Here is a 20,486-nt window from a genome sequence, read left to right as displayed (position 1 = left end):
TGAAATTCGCTGCCTCAGAGAGCTATGGAAGCTGGGTCATTGAATAAATTTAAGACAGAGATCGACAGTTTCTTAACTAATAAGGTATAAAGGGGAGCGGGCAGGGAAGTTGACCTGAGTCCATGATTGGATCAGCCATGATTGTATTAAATAGCAGATGAGGCTTGAGGGGCCGTGTTGCCTACTCCTGCTCCTATTTCTTATGTTCTTGGATAGAGAGAAATTTTTTTTTTGCTGGTGGCAGAGTCTAGGGCAAGGGGGCATAACCTTAAAAGTCAGAGCCAGGCCATTCAGGAGAGAGTTTAGGAAACACCACGCAAAGAATGGTAAAACTGTGGAGCTCTCTCAAAAAGCAGTAGTTGCCAGTTCAATTAATAATAAAAAATATTAAGAGATATGGAACCAAGGCGGATAAATAGAGTTAGGATACAGATCAGCCATGATCTCATTGAATGGTAGAACAGGCTCGAGGCGCCGAATGCTCTTCTCCTGTTCTTGCGTTCCTTTGAGGCAACAAATTTAGATTTTTTTAAAATGGCATACTTAACTGCATCTGGCACCTTCTTAAACTACACCATTTGAATTGTTATACTTTACAGGATAGGATTTAAAAATAATTTTTAATGATAAAAAATCAAATAATAAGCTTCATGCAAATTCTGGGCCTACCAGTTCAATTAGGAGTTGCTTTATGGCATGGGTGGGTTCGAGGGCAGAATAACAACAACAACTTGATTTATATAGCACCTTTAATGTAGTAAAATGTCCCAAGGCACTTCACAGGAGCGTTATAAAATAAAATTTGACCCCGAACCACCTAAGGAGAAATTAGATGACCAAAAGCTTGGTAAAAGAGTAGGTTTTAAGGAGCGTCAAAGGAGGAAACGAAAGTGGAGAGATTTAGGATGGGAATTCCAGAGCTTCGGGCCTTGAGAGCTAAAGTCATAGTCACCAATGGTTGAGTGACTAAAATCAGGAGCGATTAAAATCAGGGATGCTCAAGAGGCCAGAATTAGAGGAGCGCAGAAATCTCGGGGGTGGGGTGGTTTGTAGGGCTGGAGGAGATTGCAGAGATAGGGAGGGGCGAGGGATTTGAAAAACAGGATGAGAATTTTAAAATTGAGCCATTGATTAACGGGGAGCTAATGTAGGTCAGCGAGCACAGGGGTGATGAGCGAACGGGACTTGGTTCGAGTTAGGACATGGGCAAAAGTTTTGGATGACTCCAAATTTATGTAGGGTAGAACGTGGGAGGCCAGCCAGGAGTGCGTTGGAATAGTCAAGTGTAGAGGTAACAAAGGCTGGATGTGGGTTTCAGCAGCAAATGAGCTGAGGGTGGAGTCAGGTGAAGTTATGCAGGTGGAAATAGGCTGTCTTAGTTATCGTGCGGATATCTGGTCGGAAGCTCATTTCAGGGTCAAATATGACACCACGGATGCAAACAGTCTTGTTCAGCCTCACAGATATTAAGGAAAGAGATGGAGTTTGTGGCAGGGACTGAAGATAATGGCTTCAGTCTTCCCAATATCTAGTTGGGGGAAATTTCTGCTCATCCAGTATTGGATGTCAGACAAGCAGTCTGACAATTGAGACCATGAAGGGGTCGAGAGAAGTGATGGTGAGGTAGAGCTGGGTGTTGGCAGCGTAAATGTGGAAACTGACGCTGTGTTTTCGGACGATGTTGCCAAGGAGCAGCAGGTAGCTGAGAAGCAGGACAGTGAACAAATTAACAAAAGAAAAGAACAATACAACCTATGGGACTGTACTGTGAAGATTTTCTGTATTGGTTTACAGCTTCAGTAAAATCTACACAAACTTCCATGTTGTTTGCTGTTTCGATCTCCTGTAGCCTAAACAGATATAAGCGTTAATAATCCTATTTCAGTGGCCAGTCGGTTCCAGATTTTAGTAAAGCTGCAGTAGGAAGTCACTTTAGAATGTTATTACAATAATATCTGGTGTATAATTTCTGCCATCATGTGTGCCTTTTGTTTTCTGTCTATTTACTGGAGCAACTTCTGTGTCAGAATGTTTTGTAAAGATTTGAGCCATAAAAAAACGTCATGGCAACTCTCAGGAACAATTCATTCACAAGTGTGGTTTATAGTCTGAATATTATCTTGCAGTCCAGATTGGCGGCTCTTGAAAATTAAAGTAAAGCCCTGCTGTTATTTTTGTTCGTTGGTACATAGGATGCTGGGTGGGGGTGAAGTTGAAGGAAAAGTGAGTGTGTTAGAGTGAGATTGAATTCATCGTTTAACTTACTGCAGCAATAGGTTACCCACAAGGCAGCAATAACTAAAAGCTGGTGTGATTTAGGACCCAGTGAAAATGCATAAACCAGGTTTAGAAGCCTTTTCCCCTAGGAGGAGGCACGTTTGAAGGGAGTGGGTGTGGGTGTGAGAATTTAGATATAATTAATGGTAATGATTGCATTCATGTGCATGCTGCATCACTTCAGTGTGTATCTATGGAAACTGCAGACACAGTGTGCTAATTTTTATTTTTAAGTAATAGAGTTCAGAAAGGGAGTAAGATAGAGTAGAAACATTCCATCTTACATAGCGCTACCATCATCGACCTTCAAACTATCAGGCTATCGTTCAGTGGAAAATGTTGATCTCATCTAATAGGTGAATGCATCATAGCCACCTAGTTTAATTATGTGTTTCAACATTGTACGCAAGGAAGGAGGAGTGAGTGCTGTCCATATTTGAGTTACTTTTTCAGATTTAACTACTGTAGTAATGGAGTGTGGCGGACAGCTCTTTAAAGGTAATGTTACCATTTGGGATATGAATGGGGACGTGTATTACACTGCGACATACTACAGCTCCTGTGCACTGCACTACTACAGCATCTGTATTATTATGGATTTTAAAGTTAAAGATGCTTTAAATTCTTAAGACAGTAAAAATTGATAGATTATGGGGTTTATTTTCTTCATTCACGGATTATGGGCATTATTGCCCATCCCTAATTGCCCCCGAGAAGTTGGTAGTGAGCCATCTTCTTGAACCATTGCAGTCCGTGTGGTGAAGGTACTCCCACAGTGCTATTCGATAAGTAGTGGCAGGATTTTGATCCAGCAGCGATGAAGGAAAAGCGATATATATCCAAGTCCAAATGGTGTGTGACTTGGAGGGGGACATGGAGGTGGTGGTGTTCCCATGCGCCTGCTGCTCTTGTGGTAGAGGTCATGGGTTTGGGAGATGTTGTTGAAGAAGCCTTGGCGAGTTGCTGCAGTGCACTTGTAAATGGTACACACTGAAGCCACATTGCGCCAGTGGTTGAGGGAGTGAATGTTTAAGAGGGTGGATGGGGTGCCAATGAAGCGGGCTGCTTGTTCCTGGATGGTGTCGAGCTTCTTGATTGTTCTCAGAGCTGCACTCATCCAGGCAAGTGGAGAGTATTCTATCACACTAATGGCTTTGGGGAATTAGGAGCTGAGTCACTTGCCACAGAATACCCAGCTTCTGACCTGCTCTTGTACCCTCAGTATTTATGTGGCAGGCCCAATTAAGTTCCTGGTCAATGGTGAGCCCCCCCCCCCCCCCCCCCCAAAGATCTTGATGGTGGGGGATTCGGCATTGGTAATGCCGTTGATGTCAAGCGGCGATGGTTAGACTCTCTCTTGTTGGAGATAGTCATTACCTGGCACCGACTTATCATCCTAAGCCTGAATATCATCCAGGTCTTGCTGCATGCAGACATGGACTACTTCATTATCTGAGGAGTTACAAATGGAACTGAACACTGTGCAATCATCAGTGAACATCCTCACATCTAATCTTATGATGGAGGGAAGGTCATTGATGAAGCTGAAGATGGTTGTGCCTAGGACACTGCCCTGAGGAACTCCTGCAGCGATGTCCTGGGGGCTGAGATGATTGACCTCCAACAAACACAACCATCCTCCTTTGTGCTGGGTGTGACTCCAACCAGTGGAGAGTTTTCCCCCTGATTCCCATTGACTTCAATTGTACTAGGGCTCCTTGATGTCACATTAGGTCAAACGCTGCCTTGATGTCAAGGGCAGTCACTCTCATTTCACCTCTGAAATTCAACTCTTTTGTGCATGTTTGAACCAAGGCTGTACTGAGGTCTGGAGCCGAGTGGTCCTGGGGAACCTGAACTGAGCAGGTTATTGCCGCAAGTAAGTGCCATTTGATTGCACTGTCAATGACCCCTTTTATCATTTTGCTGATGATTGAGAGTAGACTGATGGGACGGTAACTGGCCGGATTGGACTTGTCCTGCTTTTTGTGGATAGGGCATAGCGGGGCAATTTTCCACTTTGTCGGGTAGATGTCAATGTTGTAGCTGTACTGGTATATCTTGGCTAGAGGCGCAGCTAGTTCTGGAGCACTGGTTGTCAGCACTGCAGTCGGGATGTTGTTAGGGCCTTTGCTGTATCCAGTGCACTCAGCCGTTTCTTGATATCACGTGGTAGGGACCTCAGGAGTAGGCCGAGATGGTTCATCCACTTGTCACTTCTTGTTGAAGAAGACATAGGAACCATTTGGTCGGTCATTTGGCCCCTCGAGCCTGCTCCGCCTCGGTTGCAAATACTTCAGCTTTGTCTTTTGCACTGGCATGCTGGGCTCAGCCATCATTGAGGTTCATGGTGCATCCTCCTCCCATTGTCCACCACCATTCACGACTGGATATGGCAGGACTGTCGAGCTTTGAGAGTGGGACTACTTAGCTCTGTCTATAGCCTGCTGCTTCCACTGTTTAGCATGCATGTAGTCCTGTGTTGGCACTTCATTTTTAGGTACGCCCGGTGCTGCTTCTGGTATGCTTTTCGACATTCTTCTTTGAATCAGAATGGCTTGATGATAATGGTAGAGTGAGGGATATGCCGGGCTATGAGGTTACAGATTGTGGTAGAAGCTGATGCCCACGGCACCACATGGTTGCCCAGTTTTGAGGTGCTCGATCTGTTCTGAATCTTCCCTATTTAACACAGTGGTAATGATAGAGGGTGTCTTCAGTTTTAAGAATACTAAATACTCTTTGCAAAAAATGCACAGAAGTTTCCATTGTGCAGCAAGATAATTTAACAAGTAGTGAATTTGTATAATGACAATGTTGTTCTTACAATAAACCAGTCAAAATATGCTCATATTACTGCTCTTTTCTATAATGTGGCACAGTATACCCGTAACATAGAAAATAGGTACAGGAATAGGCCATTCGGTCCTTCTAGCCTGCACCACCATTCGATAAGATCATGGCTTATCATTCCTTCAGTACCCCTTTCCTGCTTTCTCTCCATACCCCTTGATCCCCTTAGCCGTTAGGGCCATATCTAACTCCCTCTTGAATATATCCAATGAGCTGGCATCAACAACTCTCTGCGGCAGGGAATTCCACAGGTTAACAGCTCTCTGAGTGAAGAAGTTTCTCCTCATCTCAGTCCTAAATGGCCTATCCCTTATCCTAAGACCGTGTCCCCTGGTTCTGGACTTCCCCAACATCGGGAACAGTCTACCCGCATCTAAGCTGTCCCGTCCCGTCAGAATCTTGTATGTTTCATCCTTCTAAACTCCAGTGTATAAAGGCCCAGTTGATCCAGTCTCTCCTCATATGTCAGTCCGCCATCCCGGGAATCAGTCTGGTGAATCTTCGATGCACTCCCTCAATAGCAAGAACGTCCTTCCTCAGATTAGGAGACCAAAACTAAACACAATATTCCAGGTGAGGTCTCACCAAGGCCCTGGACAACTGCAGTAAGACCTCCCTGCTCCTATACTCAGATCCCCTAGCTATGAAGGCCAACATACCATTTGCCTTTTTTACCGCCTGCTGCACCTATATGCCAATTTTCAGTGACTGATGAACCATGACACCCAGGTCTCGTTGCATCTCCCCTTTTCCTAATCTGCCACCATTCATATAATATTCTGTCTTTGCGTTTTTGCCCCCAAAGTGGATAACCTCAGATTTATCCACATTGTACTGCATCTGTCATGCATTTGCCCACTCACCTAACCTAAGTCACCCTGCAGCCTCTTTGCGTCCCCCCTCACAGCTCACACCGCCACCCAGTTTAGTGTCATCTGCAAACTTGGAGATATTACACTCAATTCCTTCATCCAAATCATTGATGTATATTGTAAAGAGCTGGGGTCCCAGCACTGAGCCCTCCGACACTCCACTAGTCACTGCCTGCCATTCTGAAAAGGACCCATTTATCCCGACTCTCTGCCAACCAGTTCTCTATCCACGTCAGTATATTACCCCCAATACCATGTGCTTTGATTTTGCACACCAATCTCTTGTGTGGGACCTTGTCAAAAGCCTTTTGAAAGTCCAAATACACCACATCCACTGGTTCTCCCTTGTCCACTCTACTAGTTACATCCTCAAAAAATTCCAGAAGATTTGTCAAGCATGATTTCCCTTTCATAAATCCATGCTGACTTGGACTGATCCTGTCACTGCTTTCCAAATGCGCTACTATTTCATCCTTAATAATTGATTCCAACATTTTCCCCACTACTGATGTCAGACTAACCGGTCTATAATTACTCGCTTTCTCTCTTCCCTCCCTTTTTAAAAAGTGGTTTTACATTAGCTACCCTCCAGTCCATAGCAACTGATCCCGAGCCGATAGACTGTTGGAAAATGATCACCAATGCATCCACTATTTCTAGGGCCGCTTCCTTAAGTACTCTGGGATGCAGACTATCAGGTCCCGGGGATTTATCGACCTTCAATCCCATCAATTTCCCTAACACAATTTCCCGCCTAATAAGGATTTCCTTCAGTTCCTCCTTCTCACTGGACCCTCGGTCCCCTAGTACTTTCGGAAGGTTATTTGTGTCTTCCTTCGTGTCTTCCTTCATGAAGACAGAACCAAAGTATTTGTTCAATTGGTCTGCTTTCATTATAACATAATGTCGGAACAGACACGATGGGCCTATTGGCCTCCTGTGTTGTAATTTTCTATGATTCTAACTGCTGCTATTCCCTTTACATCCCACGTTATCTAACAATCACATCTTCAGAAAGCTGTCATGATGAATATACGTAGATAATGGCACATGTTTTACAGCAACATATTAACTACATAGATTAATAATAATCATAATTATCGAGATAAATATAAAGCGTTTTTTGTCTAAGCTGTAGCATCATACTGATTTCTTCCATTATGGTGCATAAGGGGCTAAAAATCGGCTTGCTTACTTATAATAGTTATAATCAGTCACCCCTGTCCGAGGCAGGCATCCAAGGAAGGGGAACTAATCCATTCAATTCTAATACAGGTACAAACATCTTATGGATTGACTAAAATATATATTTGATTACAGCTTTTCTTGGAGTTTAATACTGTTATTTAAATTTGCTTGGTCCCCGTCATTTATTTGGATAGTATTTCTGAGCCTTCAGACAGAGATAGTTAGGACAGAAAGCTTCTGTGGACACTGAGGATAAATAAAACCTGCCAAGCAAGAACACTGTGTATGTTGTAGTTTAGCACAGCAGTCACTTCTTTTCCTACTTACTTGAAAAGATAGTTGGGCATAATTACTATAAAATATTATGAGTTAAAGTCACAGTTGTGTTATTCTGCCACCTTCTGAGCTCAAGGACGATCATGTGAGAGCATGAATAAAACCAGCAAGCAGAAATAAAGTAAAGAAGGTTCCCTGTAAAATCCAGCTACAAATTACCTAGATATTTGGTTGCGGTCACAAGAAGAGCTCACTTATAATCTGAGACACTAATAAAAAATAGTTTAAAAACTCAAAAAAAAAGTAAAAACTATGATAGCAGTCATGTTGGAGTGACTCGCGCCAAGATTCAGATGTCATTTGCTAATTTCAAATTTGTAGCAAAGTTCCAGTCTAATTACTATTTTACGTGCAATCTTGTTCATTAGAAGAACCTCTATCATTTGTGTTTTATGGGAACCAGACCCATGTTTCTGTGTCAGCGGTGTATCAGATAATGTTATAGGGAGGAGTTCTAGGGCTTCAGTGCTAAAAGGTACCAGAGATTTCAAAAGATTAATGTGTGTGTGGTTTGTTGACATTTACCGTTCCATTTTAAAATTGTGCTGGTAACCTCTTTTCTCTCTAGGATGGCACAGTGTTTGATGGCCGGCCGATTGAGTCACTGTCTCTAATAGATGCTGTGATGCCTGACGTTGTACAGACTCGGCAGCAAGCATTCAGAGATAAACTAGCACAACAGCAGCAAGCAGCAGCTGCACCTTCAGCTCCACAGCAGCCAACGCCAAAGAATGGAGAAGCCACTGTTAATGGGGAGGAAAATGGGGCGCACACCATTACAAGTAAGTATTACACCATACTGTTTTTCACCTAAAAATGGAGCATCAAGTGTGTTAACACTGGCATTATTTCTGTATATAATTTCTAGGAATCATTTTAATGAAATGGCATACTATAAAAATTTAACAAGAAGTTTGGACAAGCAAAAACTGATCAGTTATATCAGTGATAATTGTAGAATTGGCCCCCACCTTTGGTATTAAGTCTTATTTTTATTTTAGATAAAAATGCATAAATTCTTATGCATTTGTTGAAGCCTATTTATGCTGAATGCATAATAGTAAGGATGTCTATTGTTGATATTTGGGAAGTATTTTATCTCTATTTATCAAACACCTTGGCACTATGACTAATCACATCACTACGTTTTAGTGTGTCGTCAAAATGTCACTTTCCTATTCCCCCCGGCCAGCAATCAATTAATTGAAGTTGCATAATCACTTTGGCATCTGTATGTGTGTATATGTGTATAACCCACTTACATACTCCGTGTAATCATAAGTGGGTGGAATATTTAATTGTGTGCAATATAATCATTAGTAACAACACTAGAGCCCCAAATCAGAATTCAGCTTGACACTCATCTTGTCTTCAAAATTCCAGGTTCAGAAATATCACCAAATTCTACACAATACATATAAAACTGTTCTGTTAATGTATAGATTGATTTGGAGAGAGTTTCTTTCTTGCCAATTATCTCTCCTGAAGATGTTGACTCCTTTCTGAGGTACAGTTCATGGGGCCAGATGCCTTCTAGTACCTGGCCGATTCATGGGTACAAGGCTTGACGGTGACCATTGGCAGACCATTCGACCGAGGGGCTATTAAAGTTACACTCAATTCAACCCTCAGCTGCAGTTCCAGAATTGGGGGGGGTGATCACGGTATAGCAGCAATCCAAAACAATCTTCCCCTTTCCTAGCACATGAAAGCTGAGGCTAATTCTGGCTCTGCTGTTGTCTTCGATGAGTTCAACTAATTCAGCACAGACTGAAAATCAAATCTGCAATCCTTGGTGTGTATGGTTCCTGGGTAGACACTCTGAGCCATAGCAGGAGCCAATTAAACATTTTTAAAACTAGAACCTAAATAAAAGAATAGACACTCTGGTTAATGCAATGTTACTTTCCCAGTGACTACAGAATAACATTATTATCTTCATTGTGTCTGGGTCTTTTTTTTATTAAGTAAAGTTATTTAGATTGATTTAAAGTAATTTCTTCCAAATGGCTGAAATTTTAAATGACTCTTTGCAGATAATCACTCTGATGCCATGGAAATAGACGGAGATGTTGAAATTCCTTCAAACAAATCCACAGTCTTGAGGGGTCATGAGTCAGAAGTATTCATTTGTGCCTGGAACCCAGTCAGTGATCTTTTGGCATCGGGGTAGGTACCAGATTGGAACAAGTTAAGTGACAAAAGTTACAGTAAGTCTCTTGTCCTGATATCATTGGCAAGATTATATTGCTCTTTCACCTTTACCCAAATAACTTCAGAAACATGATGTGCCAGTTAGCAGAGTACAAATACAATGGCAAGTCTTACTTTTCTGATCCCTTGAATGGGTTCTCATGCCACCATTGAGAGGCAGGATAAAGCAAATCCTCTTGGATTTTAAATGATCCATGTTGCATAAATGGTCTATGTAGCATTTTTTTCCTCTGTAGAAATATTTGCTTGATACTGTATATGAAAGAGTTTTCATTGTGTGGCCAATATTCTACAACAATCTAGATAGCATGATGATAGTGACATGGAAACAAAGAAGTGTAGTCTAACCACGTTTAAACTAAACTTTCAGAATGTACGAACTAAATTTCAGAATCATCTAAACAAAGTGGTAAAACACACTGGCCTAGATATTCGATCGTCTGTTTTGGCAGATAGCATGCGAGCACATTACGTGCTGAAAGTGTACCATCCTCCATATCGGATTGGGCTCCTCCGTAGACATTCATAGTGTGTGCCGGAAGTATTAAAATGGCTTATAATATTTAAATAAGGGTCCTACGCTTGTTGTATGACCATAAAAATCAGGACAAATCCCATCCGGCCAATTACCGTCCCATCAGTCCACTCTAAATCATCAGCAAAGTGATGGAAGGTGTCGTTGACAGTGCTATCAAGCAGCACTTACACACCAATAACCTGCTCACCAATGCTCAGTTTGGATTATGCTAAGACCACTCGGCTCCAGACCTCATTACAGACTTATTCCAAACATGAACAAAAGAGCTGAATTCCAGAGGTGAGGTCAGAATGACGCCCCTTGACATCAAAGGCATTTGACCTCAGAGATGTGGTCCATATACAGTAGATACCTCAAAGAGCTGGAGAAGTACCACCAGCGCTGCCTCCGCAAGATCCTGCAAATCTACTGGGAGGATAGACACACCAACGTAAGTGTTCTCGATCAGGCCAACAACACAGCATTGAAGCACTGACCACACTCGACCAGCTCTGTTAGGCAGGCCACATCGTCCACATGCCTGACATATGAGATTCCCAAAGCAAGTGCTCTGCTTTGAACTCCTACATGGCAAGCGAGCCCCAGGTGGGCAGAGGAAATGTTTCAAGGACACCCTCAAAGCCTCCTTGATAAAGTGCAACATCCCCACCGGCACCTGGGAGTCCCTGACCCAAGACTGCCCAAAGTGGAGGATGCTGAGCACCTCTAGTCTTGTCGCCGAGAGCATGCAGAAGGAGCGTGTAGCAAACCAGATTCTCTATCCACCCTTTCCTTCAACCACTGTCTGCCCCACCTGTGACAGAGACTGTAAGCCTAATGGGAATCGGGGAAAACTCTCCACTGGCTGGAGTCATACAAAGGAAGATGCTTGTAGTTCTTGGAGGTCAATCATCTCAGCCCCAGGACATCGCTGCAGGGTTTCCACAGGGCAGTGTCCTAGGCCCAAACATTTTCAGCTGCCTCATTAATGACCTTCCCCCCCATCATAAGGTCAGAAATGGGGATGTTCACTGATGATTGCAAAGTGTTCAATTCCATTCACAACTCCTCAGATAATGAAGCAGGTACCATGCCCGAATGCAGCAAGACCTGGATGACATTCAAACCTGGGCTGATAACATTCACTCCCTGCACCACCGGCACATCGTTGTTGCACTGTGTACCATCTACAAGATGCACTGCAGCAACTCGCCAAGGCTTCTTCACCAAGGCAAGACAAACCCGTGACCTCTACCACCCAGAAGGACAAGGACAGCAGGTGCATGGGGACACCATCACCTGCAGGTTCCACTCCAAGTCACACACCATCCTGATTTGGAAATATATCACCGTTCCTTCATCGTCACTGGGTCAAAATCCTGGAACTGCAGTGGTTCAAGAAGGCAGCTCACCACCACCCTCTCGAGAGCAATTAGGATGGGCAATAAATGCTGCCCTTGCCAGCAATGCCCACATCACAGAAACAAATGTTTTAAAACCCTTTGTGAAATTGGTCTGCCCCAGCGCCTGACTTGCCAAGCACTAAATCATGGTGCTAAGGGCAGTAAAACAGAAGCAGTCCAGTTCCTTGAAAACTGGTTTCTTCCAGTCATGGGTGCTCTGGTAGATCTGCCTTTGGGGCTATAGAACAAGGGGGAGCAGCAAAGAAGACAAGAGAGAGCCAGAGCAGCTGGGAGAAGAGCGAGGCGAAGGAGGGCACTGTGCAGTTGATTATACACACAAAAGGTCTTCTGCGAGCAATTCTCATACCTCACCTTCAATGAGGAACAATGTGTGAAATGCCTCCACTTCACCAAGGAGACTGTCACAACTATGTCGCCTGCTGCAGCCACAACTGGAGCCTTAAACAAGGGCATGGACAGCACTGCCTCTGACTGTCAAGTCACTGGTTCTTACTTTTATGCAATAGGCTCCTTCCAGGTGGCAGCAGGTGACATAAGTGACATCTCCCAGTTTGCTGTGCACCGCTGTCACCAAAACTCTGTGTCCCAGGAGGAACATTTGCATCACGTTCCCAATGGACAGAGCGCAGCAAGACGAGAGCACTAGGCTTCTCCTGCTATTGCAGGCTTCCGCAGGGACCAAGGAGCCCTAGACTGAAGCCACATTGCCTTCAATGCTCCCTATCACCATCCTGGCATCTTTCTGTTTAGAAAGCAATTCCTCTTACTCCGTGTCCAACTTGTTTACGATCACAGGAAGCACATCATGCAGGTCTTTGTCTGGTATCCTGGCAGCAGTCATTATTCATTCATCGTGCACCAGTCCTCCGCGTCACCTTTATTCCAACTGTGTAAGCTGCCATAGAATCTGGTGTCACAACTGTCAGCATAGGTTTCATGGTGTGTGCCACTATCATGTTCATGAAGGTACGATAGAAGTAAGAAGGGACAAAGAGGATCTGGTGTGAAGAAACCTTGGACAATATCTTTTCTCCCACCCGCCCATGAGGTCAGCATGTCTTTTTCCAGAGGGGAAAGAGTGTGCAGGAGGCTCGGCCTCCTCTGGTCCACGTTTCCTGCTGCATATTGTGTACAACCTTCTGCAAGAAAAAAGGGAGTTAGTGATGGCCTTGTAGGCTGTTTTGATGATGTGCCTGTCATAGTAGAATAGGTTGTATGCTTGTGGGGAATTGAAGATTGCAATAATAGTGAGTGTAAGAGGTACAGAATGTTTGGGTGGGAGATGGGGTGAGGTGTGGTGCAGTGATTGTAGGGACGTGAGGGAGGGGAGTATTGTGAGTAGTGTGCCTGCAGGTGTGTGGAGAGAGTAATTGATGCGAGAGGTAAGATGCTTACCTTGACAACTCTTGTGAAGTCGTTGAACTTTTTGAGGCATTGTAGCCATGCTCTGATAGCTAAGCTCCTGGACTTACTCAGCTATCTCTTCCCACTGATGGCAGAGGTGTTGCCTGAAGAGCTTTCTGTTTAAGTGGCATCAGTGAAACCTGATTTCTCTTCCCCCACCCTGAATAAATGCGCAGTCAATAACCAGCAGTGGCTACACGTCTGGCTCATTATAATCGGTTTCCTAAGCAAATTTCAAGTTGTCCCTGCACCCACATGAACAGATGCATGCAGCAAACAACCTTCCCTCTGCGCACCCATTTTTAGGCACGATTGAATTTCTAGGGCACTAAATTGATGCAAATATTATTCATTACTGATATTATTAGTTAAAAATAACCATACGTGAAAGAAAGAAAGACTTGAATTTATAAAGCGCCTTTCACATACGCCAGACACCCCAAAGCGCTCAATTGTTTCTGTATTATACTGGAGAGAAAACAACTACAGAACATGGGGTCAAGAACTGAGCTGGAGCATAGCAAGGCTCATTTTTATGGGATACGCTGAGGCTAATAGGTTTTGTAACCACGCACATTCATTTATATTGCTCATCGCAGCAGGAAAAAATTCTTAAAAGTGCTTGAAAGTTGGTGTTGAATTAACAATTTCAGAGAATGGTGACCAATTAAACATTTTAAGTGTAAAACATGACAAATTTTTCATTTTAATGCATCTTAATATTTTTTTAATGGGTGAAAGTGTAAAATTGGAAAACTAAAGTCATGACATGTTTTGTCAAATTATTTTGAGAGTATGGGCATATGTGAGCAAGAGCCTCAGCAATGCTAATGAGCTTGCAATCTAAATTATTGGAAAAAAATAAGGTCAGCCATTAATTGGAAAAATCAGGGATAAAAATGCCCAGAGCGATTTCTATTTTACGATAAGTGTATAAATAGGAAACTTTAATATTAATACCAATAGATAATCTGAAACCAAAAAATTGGCAGAATAATTAGGAATCATTGAAAATATACATCATCACAATGCGGACAATGTGAACTCTGGTATAATTTTTCTGCCAGTGGTGCCCGCTGGTGTCACCACAGCAAGGTGATCAACTACTTGTGGCACCACCATGCCGCCTAGTGGTGTAACAACATTTAGCTGTAGAGATTGCCATTTCCCAGTCTCTTCTCATATATTGGGAAACTTTATAATTTACAGGTGAATTGTCACTGTTTTTAAAAAAAAAATACTAAATCCCAAAATTAGAAACAGTGATTATAAAAAGGTTTTAAGAGAAACTTTAACAAGTCCATTTTTATGTTTGTAGTTCTGGAGACTCAACTGCAAGGATATGGAACCTCAATGAAAACAGCAACAGTGGGCCTACTCAATTAGTACTAAGGCATTGTATCAGAGAAGGCGGGCAAGATGTTCCTAGTAATAAGGATGTTACATCACTGGACTGGAATGTAAGTTTCTATGGTTGTAAAACCAATTAGTAACCCTTCTGTGACTCCTTTTAATTGAAATCTATTAACCATTAACTCAAACTTTCATTTTCAAAAGTACACACCTTAACCTCATTAGGAATCTGATATAATGCTCTCAAATAAGTGGCTTTTGTAAGTTAATGAGTTACAAAACAGTGCAAAGTATCATTTGTATTATTCTGTGTTGAAAAAGACCAATCACTGAAAAATGTCTTGTTTTGGCAAGATTTCTTCGAACAACCCTTGCATCCCCACAATGTGGGATTCAGCATTCATGCAATGCCCCATGCCGTGCAAACTTAATGACCAGCCATTTTCTAATACTATAACTTGTGATATTATTCCCCTAAGGCTCTCTCCTTACTGGTACATCTACCAATACTTATTAGCTACAAAATGTATTTCTGAAATTGAATTTTCAGCTTGGCTTCATTGGTTTAAAAATAAATGTTTCTTGGAGTCAGTAGTTTGTCAACAGTTACTTAGTCTTCTTACCTTTGGGATCTGTTATCAATGCTTAAATGTTAGAGGAATTTCCTTGCTTAAATTTTACCGGTGATGACCAAGGGCATTTTGAACAAGTGCATGAGAAAATAACAGCTGTGCCTATTCTAATCTCTGTGATGATTCAGAGCAAACTGCTGGCAAGTGTGTCTTAGTGCATCTGTATGTCTTAGTACAGTAATACAATTTACTGTGTTAAATACATCTTTCCCTGTTTAAGGTGAAATTCATGGCTGCTCTACACATTGCTCTTTTGTGTGCGCTTGCTCCAGTCCACACCCACTCTGCACAGTTGCAATAATGATGTAATCTGGTATATTTCCAGCAATAGCTACTGCAGTGGAGATGCTAATGGTATCCTTGATATGAGATTAGTAAACCTGATGTGAGCAGAGTTTGCAAGAACTCTGACCGACTTCCAAATTGAATCAAATTCCAGATTGAAATCAATCTAAATTCTGGCCCATTTCATAGGATTCAGGGTCACATGCTATGTTGGAAAATAGCACTTCACCTCCATAGTGGGGCAAGTTGACATTTTAGGGTTGATTTTCGCAGTGAGCAGCGCTGCAGAGACTGGCTGCCGAAAACGCGGCGCACCTAACGTGTTTTGACTTTTCACCGCTGCGGTAGATGTGGTGGCCTCTTGCGCGAAATTCCGCTCTTTGGCTTTTTTTTCCCAAGTGGCCCGGAAGTCGGTCATAATGGGGGCAAAAGTGCGGCGAGGAGCGTAAGTTCAGTAAGTAGAGGGGCGGAAGTGGGGGGGGGGGGCGGGCAGAGGGTCTGCCACTGTCACTCATCAGTGTATAGCTGATGACATCATCACGCTGGCGCATCACCACATCTCCTCCCCTTCACTTAAAGGGGAGACTCACTGCAAGCTCTGCGATTCTTTAAGTTAGGTCTATTGAGCCACCAGGGAGGGTTTCGGCCGGGCCAGCGGCCTGGCACCCAAGATGGGGTGCCAGGCTGCCTATTGGCGGCCCGGCTCAACCCGGGGGCATAATTATCGGCCCAACCTGGCAATCAAAATAAGATGGCAGCCGCAGCAGTAGGTCTTTCCCTTTAGTGGCAGCGCCCCGCCATTTTACATGCACACTGCACCGACAGAAAAAGCTGTCGGTCGCACTGAGCAGCAGGAGCAAGATTTTCAGCGCGGAATTTCACGTTCGGGGAAGCACATCAGCGGTGCGTGCACTGATGACGCACTTCGGATGGATCAGCAACAGCGGAGCGATAATGGGGGGAGCTCCGCTGCGTGGCCGCCGATTTCCGCGGTAACAGGCCTTAAGGGAAGGGGCAGTTTCAGCCCCTAGATGTTGAGCACTGTGGTGGCTGGTTTCCTATTCCACTTTCTACAATACCTGGCCTCCTGCTACACATTATCCAGGACCTGAGCTCCTGTTCCACTTTATCCAGTTCTTGGTCTACCCCTCCACTTTATCTAGCATCAGGTCTCCCGCTTCACTTTATCCAGCATTTGGTCCACCCCTCTATTTCATTCACTGTCAGATTTCCTGCTCCATGTTATGCCACGCCATGCCTCCCCCACCAGTTTATTACAGCATTAACGGCAGACATAACATTGGCAAGATTGAAGCCATCTTCTTCACCTCCCACCAAAATCCAACACTCTATCCCCAATTCCACCCCTTCCCCAGTATCAACCCGAGATGAGCTTCGATGTCATTTCCATCACCAAAACTGACTGTTTCCATCTCTGGCTTCTCCTACCTCATCCACACCTTAGTCACTTCCAGATCTCCCAGTTTTTTTTCTTGCTGGCGTGTTGAATTCCACACTATATAAACTCCAACTCCTCCAAAACTGCAGCTTCCGCATCCTATCTCACACCAATCTATCACTCCTGTCCCCCTGACCTTAATTGGTTCACTCTTCCCTCACACATTGAATTCATAATCCTCGTCGCCTTTTACAGATACCTTCATGATTCGCCTGCTGTCTGTCTGCAACCTCCTCCAGCCCTCTGCCAGTACACACCCACTACTCTTCCAATTCTGGCCTCCTTTGCATCTTCCCCTCCCTCTGATGACAGGGCTTTGAGTCGCCTTGCTGTTTCATTTCGAACATTCTCCCAAAACTCTCCATCTTACTGCCTCCCTTCAATTTCAAAAATGTCCTCAAAACCCACCTCTTTGACCACAGCTTCACTCTCCTTCCCTACTTCCCTGACTTATTGTTCGACATCTGTTTTCCATTCTGAGAAATGCTTTACGCCATTTATTACGTTAAAGGTATTTATTACGTTAAAGGTATTTTATTAAATGCAAGTCGTTTCCTTGTCACAAGGATGAGCTCTGTTAGTGGTGGAATGCATTGCTAGTATGATTGTTTTTTCCAGAGCGATGGGACACTGTTGGCTACAGGATCATATGATGGATTTGCAAGAATATGGACAAAGGATGGTAAGTCATGAGCTAAAATGTGTATATCTTTAAAATGTCAGAATCCGACCGAATTTTTCTTATAAACTTGAATGTTTTTTCAGGCAACCTCGCAAGCACTCTAGGACAACATAAAGGGCCCATCTTTGCTTTAAAATGGAACAAGAAGGGAAACTATATTCTCAGTGCAGGTGTTGATAAGGTAAGAATGAATTGCAGTAATGGTCTGCGTAGAAGCAAACATTGGACCTTTTTGTTAGATTTAACTGATTTGTTTCCCCGCCCCTCGGAGTGTATGGGCTCCACACATTTTTGTTATTTTCTCAGTCTATCTTGCCGACAGGCCAACTGCAGTGAGGGAACAACTAGTTCCCAGGCCTCTGCTAGTGTTCTGTCTCTTGGCCATGGAGAGAGGAATGTCAACAGTTCAATGATAATTAATCTTTTGCTCCCTCCCAACCCAATCCCAACTTGTGCAGAAGCACCTGGCCACTACTTGGCTCTTACCCTTGGTGGTGCAACTGAGATTGGGAACTCAGTCTTGTGCACAGATCATGGCCATGAACCTATTCTTTCACATCAGACCATTGCATCTCCAATTGATCATCAACATTGAAGAATACAATGCATTTTTTTTTTAAAAGAAGCAACACAATCAGTTGCTATTTGGTATCTGTTTTCTTTTTCAGACTGTCTAAAAGGGAAAACAACTCTCTTCCAGTGCATCATATTTTTCTCTTGAGACTAAGAATTTCATCATTTTTTTTCAGACAACAATAATTTGGGACGCTCATACAGGCGAAGCGAAACAGCAATTTCCGTTTCACTCAGGTAAGCATTGAGAATATTGTAGTGTGGGCAGCTTTTTACAGGGGTGTTACATAGAATTACATACAGAATGAAAGGGTTGTTGTTACTGTTTTAGTGAGATTCTGGAACACCCCTTGCACCTTCTGTTTTGGAAGCTCTGCTTTGGCTGCCAGGAAATTTGATTCTGCAATGTTGTTTCTTTTGAGGAGACATGGTATTTATTTTCTTCAGATTTGCTTTTAAAGTGGAGAGTTGCTTGCTACCATGGGTGGCATTACTGTATCAATGATGACTTCATTCAGGCTACAAATATATAGACATTGCTAAGAGGTTTACCGGGTAAATTTGCAGTGATGATGATGGTCCTTCTAACTCTCTAATTCACATGCTTAATTGCCCAAGTCAGAAGAGCATTGAATTCATTATTGGTAAGCTGATCGTTAAGTGGCATGATCACTTCCTTGTGTCTTTCAGCATGCCCACAGTGCCTCTTTGAATTGTCAGTTTTTCATTTGATATCAGTAAGCATCCTTGACCATGTGCAAAAACTGAAGGCCACATATTGGGCCCAAGTTTCCACATGATTTGCGCCTGATTTTTAGGAGCAACTGGTGGAGAACGGACTATCTTAGAAATCGCAATTCTCCACATTTTTTTTTCTGCAGTTCTAGTCAGGTAGAACAGTTCTACTTTGGAACAGAATTTTTTCTTCAAAGTTTCCGGCCACTGACGCCTGATTTCAAAGTTTCCACAGTGAAAACGTACTCCAAACTAAAGTAGAATGGAGCAAGTGAAGATTTTTGTAGAACTGAAAAAACCTGTTCTACACATTTAAAAAATCAGGCGCAGGTTACAAATTAGGCGTCCAGAACGAGGAGGGGGGGGAAGGGAAGTCATTAAATTCTACAATAAATCCTTATTTATACTTCTACAAATATTATACAAATAAATCCAACCTGAATAAACATTTATAAGCAAAGAAAAGATTAAATAAACCATCTTCCTACCTGTGTGAAAGTGCTTCAGCCACAGAGAATTCTGCAGCCGTTCGTTGCCGCTGAGCGGGAGGGGGGGGGAAGGAAACAGCCGTTCGTTCCCGGGGGTGGGGTGGGGGAAGGAGACAGTGAGCAGGTTGCAAGAAGCCTCAGTGCTGATGGCAATGTGCTTTTATTAAAAAATGTTCAAAAATTAAACAGCTACAAAGAACTACAAAAATGGCCAAGTGCCAATGTTTTTTTCACACTGCACGTGCGCGAACGCTCCAACGCGCACGCGCAGCGTTGCCGGCAGGAGAAAAACTAATTTAAATAGTACCCGCCTCCTCCCACTTACAAAATCAGCGCGAGTGTAGGCTCCGCCCCCCTGGGCGCCGCGCCAGGCAGACAAGGAGCTGCAAAGCGCTCAAGAATCGCAAGTTTTTTTTTTAGGCGCGAAAAACGGGCGCCCAGCTCGGAGGGACGCCCGTTTTTTTTCGTGTGGAAACTTGGGCCCATTATTGCAAAATGATCAGTGTATTGTAGAATGAAGTATTGTGAACTTAGCAATGCATTCTAAAGTCTTAGAAATTGGCTAGCTTTTCAACCATTAATATTTTTTTGAACTTTAAAATAACTTGAAAAATGATTTTTACTGTATTTTCTCATCAAGGTAAGGAATGACTGTTTGTTGAGCAGCCAGTGTCAAGAGCACAAGTTAGATGCAAAGTGAACCTCCCTTTACTCTGCTCTAACAATCTACCTCAACTTCAGAAGAGCACCCATTCTGCACCATTCTGACATTTTTCCCATTCCTATACTTTAAGGCATCTTTGAGTTAAAATGCTAACTTACTTGATCCATATTGAGGTAAGTTCTAAAGGGAACTGGTTTTGGATTGTCCGTGCTCATTTCATATCGGAGAGTTTTATCCCATTCAGTTTATACTGCATTCTAATTTGGGTCCCGATAGTGTGTGAACCCCAATGCGCCACTCCATCCTTGCAAAATACATTTTAATACTGAGTGTGGTATGAAGTAAAGATTGAGGAATGAAGAGAATCAATGGAAAGGAAAGTTGGACTGTGTCTATACGGGCGACCAGATATATACCCAGATAGCAAGTTGAAAATCTATCCCCTAGTCTTTGAGTGAAGTGCCTCCATATGAAAACTGGTAAGGTGGTATTTACTGTTTGGATTAGTTACTGTATTTATGTTTGAAGTG

General features: G+C 43.1%; 1 protein-coding gene across 5 annotated transcripts in view; it reads left to right on the top strand.

Annotated features, from left to right (window-relative positions):
• Window positions 1-20,486, top strand: part of LOC139275231 (F-box-like/WD repeat-containing protein TBL1X) — a 346,548-nt gene that overhangs the window by 307,007 nt on the left and 19,055 nt on the right. For all 5 annotated transcript variants that reach the window (XM_070892397.1, XM_070892399.1, XM_070892398.1 and 2 more), the window contains 6 exons: window positions 8,095-8,308; window positions 9,563-9,695; window positions 14,404-14,545; window positions 17,433-17,496; window positions 17,580-17,677; window positions 18,246-18,306. In XM_070892397.1, the coding sequence (XP_070748498.1) occupies window positions 8,095-8,308; window positions 9,563-9,695; window positions 14,404-14,545; window positions 17,433-17,496; window positions 17,580-17,677; window positions 18,246-18,306 (712 nt within the window). The remainder of the gene's footprint in view (window positions 1-8,094; window positions 8,309-9,562; window positions 9,696-14,403; window positions 14,546-17,432; window positions 17,497-17,579; window positions 17,678-18,245; window positions 18,307-20,486) is intronic.

Source organism: Pristiophorus japonicus, chromosome 10 (assembly GCF_044704955.1).
Source record: "Pristiophorus japonicus isolate sPriJap1 chromosome 10, sPriJap1.hap1, whole genome shotgun sequence".
Lineage (NCBI taxonomy): Eukaryota > Metazoa > Chordata > Chondrichthyes > Pristiophoridae > Pristiophorus > Pristiophorus japonicus.
This window is presented reverse-complemented; position numbering and strand designations above follow the sequence as displayed.